General features: G+C 40.6%; 1 protein-coding gene across 1 annotated transcript; it reads left to right on the top strand.

Moving 5' to 3' along the window:
* On the top strand, positions 1 to 4,011 carry LOC129002455 (uncharacterized). The gene is made up of 2 exons (XM_054430277.1): positions 1 to 675; positions 1,456 to 4,011. Exons 1-2 carry the CDS (start codon positions 1 to 3, stop codon positions 4,009 to 4,011), a joined length of 3,231 nt encoding a protein of 1,076 aa, XP_054286252.1.
* The last annotated feature ends 2,059 nt before the right edge of the window (positions 4,012 to 6,070 follow it).

The following is a 6,070-nucleotide window of genomic DNA, read 5'->3' as shown; positions in this document are numbered from 1 at the left end:
ATGGCTAGTGTCAGTGCTACGAAGCGATCGTTTCCTAGTGACAACGAGAGTGATGACGACAGCCTTCCTACACCACCGAAGCGTCGTTGGTTCCAACGTTATAAAGACGATATTGAGGAACAACAAGGTGCTAGGGAAGAACACCGTTTGGATGTTGCCTCGGTCTCTGACGGAGAACATCATGTGTCACCGGTTGTTCAAAGTGCTACCAAGCGGTCGTTTCCTACTGACAACGACAGCGATAACGAGACCCGTCCTACATCACCGAAGCGTCGTCGAGCCCAACATAGTGAGTTGGATATTTCGGAACAACTACAAGGTGCTAGTGAGATGATGGACATTCAAGAGCAGGAAGAAGATGTTTCGGATGTCGTGCAGGTTCTACCTGTCAGGAGAGTCGATACAAAAACATTAAAATTCTGTGATGTATGTCACCTCAGTATTACTAGGAAAAACTGGGCCCGTCATACTGGGAGTAGAGCTCATCAAGCGGCGTGGATACAAAAACAGCAACTAAACCAACCATCCGTCATAGTTCAACCATCCATCATAGTTCAGCCATCCATCATAGTGCAAGTCCCACGTAAGCCTCCGCCACCACCTAATCTTGAAATCATCCAATCTAAAACGGCGTTCAGAGGTCGAATGAAGACGTTTGAGATCAATAATGTCAAAGTAAATTGTTACAAAAGTGTTGAAACTTTTATCGAAGATTCCAAAAAACTTATAATTGAAAAGGTTCGTGATGAGGGAACTTCATTGAAAATCCAACTTATCCTTAAGGCAAAGTTCGCTAAAGGGATTACGGAAAAAGTCGAATCTGATTTTGAATTCAAAACGAAAAACATCATCATTTACGAAGATTCTAATCTATCAGATTTGTTAAATGAGGCAAAACAAAAACTATTGACTGAGATGGAAAGTTTTAATCACAAAGGCTCCAATTGGAACATGAAAACGATTGAATGTCTTTTTTTACATATCAACCGACTTAAGCCTTTGAAAGGGTCTAGTTACATAGCCCTGCCAGAAAAAATTCGCTTGAAACGTGCTGTTGTAAACATAAAAAACAATGATCAGCGTTGTTTCATGTGGTGTTGTCTAGCAGCACTCCACCCTTCAAACGTACACCCGGAGCGGATCGACAGCTACACTGCTTACGTAGATGGATTCCTCAAGTTATTTGATGGGATAGATTTTCCAGTCAAACTGACTGATGTAAAAAAATTTGAAAAGCGTGCAGGATTATCGATCAATGTATACGGTCTTGAAGAAAATAGTGATGTTTTTCCCTTGTGTGTAACAGATGAAGAAAAGCCCGTGCATGTAGACCTGTTGTTGGTTAAAGATGGAACGAACTCACACTACTGTCTAATTAAAAACCTATCTCGTTTAGTTCGCAGTCAAGCTACAAAACATAAAGGAAAATGCTATATATGCAGACGTTGTCTTCAGCACTTTCATAACGAAGACAATTTGAAGACACATATGGAGGACTGCTCTAGACATGATGCTCTAAAAATAAAGCTCCCTACCGCTGGAAAAAATGACAAAATAAGATTTACAGAACACAATAAATCAATGAAAGTTCCTTATGTCATTTATGCCGATCTGGAGAGCGTGCTCCTCCCGATTTCTACTTGTGAACCATCGGGAGTTGATGAAAACGGTGCTAAGAGATCGTACACATACAGCTATCAGAAACACGAAGCTATAAGTTTCTGTTACTATATCTCTGGCAGTGAAAAGCCTCCAACGACATATTTCGGGGAAGATGCTGGACGAAAATTTGTCGAGGCGTTGAAAAAGGAGGCCGTGGAGATAAAACAAATCTACGAAAAGATCATTCCAATGAAACCATTGCAGGAAGAAGAGATACGTAGACATAAAGAAGCGGTAACCTGTCACATCTGCCAGGAACCTCTCAATGAAACCGACAAAGTAAGGGATCACGACCACCTCACCGGTTTGTATCGAGGCCCTGCCCATTCCAAATGTAACTTATTGTTTACTAAGCCCAAATTTATTCCTGTTTTCTTGCACAACCTTTCTGGCTATGACATACATCAGTTCATCAAAGAAATAGGACGACAAGGTGAGAAACTCAAAGTGATTCCCCAAAATGATGAGCGATATATATCATTCACCGTTCATGTTAGGGGAGGGTTGGAACTGAGATTCTTGGACTCTTTTAAGTTTTTAAGTGCAAGTTTAGACCAATTGATTAACAATTTAACTACAGATCAGTTGGAGCATACAAAGAGATTTGTCAGATCATCACAGATAGAGTTGGTAACAAGAAAAGGAGTTTATCCCTATGACTTTATGGATAACATAACAAAATATGATATGACAACTCTGCCGGAACTTCATGATTTCAAAAACAAATTAAATAAGTGTGATGTATCAGAATCAGATTATGAGCATGCTCAAAAGGTTTGGAATGAGTTCAACATCAAAGATATGAGAGAGTACACATTGTTTTACAACAAGATTGACGTCCTCCAGTTGGCAGATGTTATGGACAACTTCAGAGACGTTTGCCTTCAAACATATAGTCTCGATCCAGCGTGGTACTTCACAGCTCCCGGATTAGCCTGGTCGGCGATGCTGAAACTCACTGATGTAGAGCTCCAGTTACTGACCGACCTCGATATGATTCTAATGGTTGAAAAAGGAATTCGTGGAGGTGTTTCGCAGTGTTGCTTGAGACAAGCTCGAGCCAACAACAAGTACATGAGTCAAGGCTTCGATGAGAACAAAGAACCTAGCTACCTGGTGTACTTAGATGCGAATAACCTATATGCTTGGGCTATGTCGCAGGCAATGCCATTCGGTGACTTTAGATGGCGAAAAGATACTGAAATAAATGTTTTAGACATCAGTGATGACGCGGCCACCGGCTACATTCTCGAAGTTGACCTCGAGTATCCTGAAGAAATTCATGACCACCATGCAGACTTTCCACTGGCACCTCACAAAATGATTCCACCTGGGTCAAAAATACCCAAACTAGTCACCACTTTGTACGACCGATCTAGATACGTTGTACACTACAGAAATTTAAAACAGTATCTCAACCTCGGAATGAAACTAAAAAATATACATCGGGTTCTTGAGTTTTCTCAAAAACCGTGGATGAAACCATACATCGATTTAAACACTAACATGAGGACCAAGGCAAAGAATAAATTCGAAATTGACTTCTACAAGCTTATGAATAACGCGGTATTTGGGAAAACTATGGAAAACCTTCGGAATAGAGTGGACGTTCGTCTGGTAACTGATGAACGACAGGCGGATAAATTCATTGCCAAACCTACATTCAAGAGTAGGAAAATATTTACGGACCATCTTGCAGCTGTGCACATGACCAAAACATCACTTCTTTTCAACAAACCGATTTACGTGGGGGCGGCTATTCTAGATGTGTCGAAAACCCTTATATACCGTTTCCACTATCAAGTGATGAAGAGCAGATATGGTGATCGGATCATACTCGCCTATACTGATACCGACTCACTGATTTACATCATATATACAGAAGACTGGTACATGGACATGAAAGAAATGATTGACGAGTTCGACACGAGTGCATATCAAAGTGCCAACCCTTTTGGTATGCCTCGAGTAAACAAAAAGGTTCTCGGAAAAATGAAAGATGAGCTGGAAGGTCTGATCATGGTTGAATACGTTGGTCTGAAGTCAAAAATGTATGCCACTGACGTAGAGGAAGGTTTGAATTGTATAAAAACATCTAAAAAGGCTAAAGGAATCAAGAAATCAGTGGTGGAAAATGAAATCACAATAGATGACTATCGCAGATGTTTGAAGACTCTCGAAGATGTGTACAGACAAATCAACAGCATCCGAAGCCACCTGCACGATGTTTATAGTATGACACAATTCAAGAAATCACTTTCGCCAAAGGACGACAAACGGTGTGTTCTTCGAGACGGAATAAGGACGCTACCCTGGGGACATAGAAGAATTCCTACTGAATGTACATAAAAAAATGTAAAAAAACTATTCCTGTAAAATATATTTTTTTCGTGTTTTACACTGTTGTTATTTATTGCCCTGGTGTGCACAAGGTTTTTTGTAGCTCTTTCTCATAAAAAGATCCAATTATTTCTTCACCACTTTTATCTTTGATTCTATAGGTTATTGGAAAGGTGTCTTGCACTTTGGATATGGTAAATATCTCTCTAGTCCAATTGCGACTGTATTTATCGGCAAACGAATCTTTTTTTGCCACAATCCTCACTCTGTCTCCTAGTTGAAATTTTATTTTTCTAGGTGTATGAGGAATATTGGAGAACCTCTCAAGCAATCTAGGTACGTCCGCCTTAGTAACCTCTGCAGGTTTCATACGAATTGTACGATGGACACTATTGTTGTACTGATGTAACAGGTCTTGAACTATGTCCAACCACCGAAAACAATTTCGAGTCTCGAATATGACTTTCATTTTTTCATTTAACGTACGATTGAACCTCTCAACGATTGCACTCTTTTCCTCATTTTCAGTATGATACATTTTTATGTTGTATGATTGCAAAACTGACTTAAAATCACGGTTAAGAAATTCTTTACCCTTATCGGTGTGTAACAGTCTGGGAGCGGTGTGACCGTTGACGTCAATTGCCCGCTTCAATATGAGCATAAACGATTCCGCTACTTCTGCACCCCGTTTGGTCATCAACGGCTCTGACCAGGCGAATTTTGAAAAGGTATCAATCACATTTAACATATAACTATAGCCATCATTCTCACTGGCATACTTTCTCATGACAACCAGATCTGCGGCCCACAGATCGTCTATATCTAGAGTAACAATACGTCGTCGAGGAAAGTGCTTGATCACTGGTCTATGTACTTCCTTGGCGGCCATACTGGGCTTAGGAACTTTGACGAAGGCGCCTTTACGCTGACCGCAAATATTGCATGTCGTATTTAAACGCCATTTGTTGTTAACGGTTTTGACATACTCCCCACTGTCTTGAGAAGTGGTTTTCCTTTTGCATTTCATACAGTAGATTTCCATTGGCTCTTATATAAGTGGGAAACACTTAAAAATGAGTGAACTGCACAGACACAGAATTCACTTGTCCGACGGTCAGAAGCGTAAGCTACGCATCGCGTTTAAGAAGCGTAGAACTGCTATAATTGGTTTAACTAATGATAGCCTCTCACGTGGAGCGGATCATATACTGCTTAACGAAGCACAACACAAGGCTGTTGAAAAAGCTATCCGGAACAAAACCGGTCTACGTCTGGCTGTGAGCTACGACCAGCTTTTGAAAAACAAAGAGGGTGGTCTTTTGAAAGAGATGTTGGAAATGGTTGAATCAAAGGTGCCATATGGAAAACGTTTCATATCTCCATTGATACGACATCAGGTGGCACCGATTCTCAAGAACCGATTCGTGCCGTGGTTGAAAAACCTGATCGATAACGAGCTAGATTCAATAATTGAAAAAGACCCCAAGGGAGCCGGTCTTAAGCGATGCATCAACAACAAGCTGGACTCTCTTTTAAAAAACCCGTAAGATCGTTTGAACCTATGTCACTGGGAGAAATAGAGCTTTATGCTAACCAATTAGGCATCCGTGGCTTTCGAGGAGTGTTTATGAGACAGATATTACCCAAAGCCCCTATGGAGTTTGAATGTGGAATCTTGAATCTGGGTAATATCGATTCTTCTGGAACCCATTGGACTTGTTATGTTAAAGACAAAAACAAAAAGTTCTATTTCGATTCGTTTGGAAACGCACCCCCACCACTAGAACTAATAGACTATTTAGGTTCAAACGATCTCTTCTATAATGACATTGCTGTTCAAGAGTATAATGATCCACCTATCTGTGGTCATTTGTGTTTGGAGGTTTTACGACGAAACTCTAGTGATGAGCCTTGGGATGATATCATAAGAGCTATACGGGATGATAAATACGTATGGAGTTGGTGGTGGCAGCGGAAGATTCATGTTCAATAGATTCGGGGACGAGGTGGACTACCAAAGCTCAATTCGTCAACAAATCGAATCACAAACAAAGTCTGAAATTAG

The sequence above is a fragment of the Macrosteles quadrilineatus genome, unplaced genomic scaffold (genome assembly GCF_028750875.1).
Source record: "Macrosteles quadrilineatus isolate MER2022 unplaced genomic scaffold, UCM_ALF_1.0 Scaffold_1__1_contigs__length_201487025, whole genome shotgun sequence".
In the NCBI taxonomy this organism is placed as follows: Eukaryota; Metazoa; Arthropoda; class Insecta; order Hemiptera; family Cicadellidae; genus Macrosteles; species Macrosteles quadrilineatus.
Note: the sequence above shows the minus strand (reverse complement) of the source record. Positions and strands in the feature narration are given on the sequence as shown.

Coding starts and splice junctions, on each gene's coding strand:
- LOC129002455 (XM_054430277.1), top strand. CDS start 1: ATGGCTAGTGTCAGTGCTACGAAGCGATCGTTTCCTAGTGACAACGAG. Junction 676..1,455: donor TTGAGATCAATAATGTCAAA/GTAAATTGTTAC, acceptor CGTTGTCTTCAG/CACTTTCATAACGAAGACAA.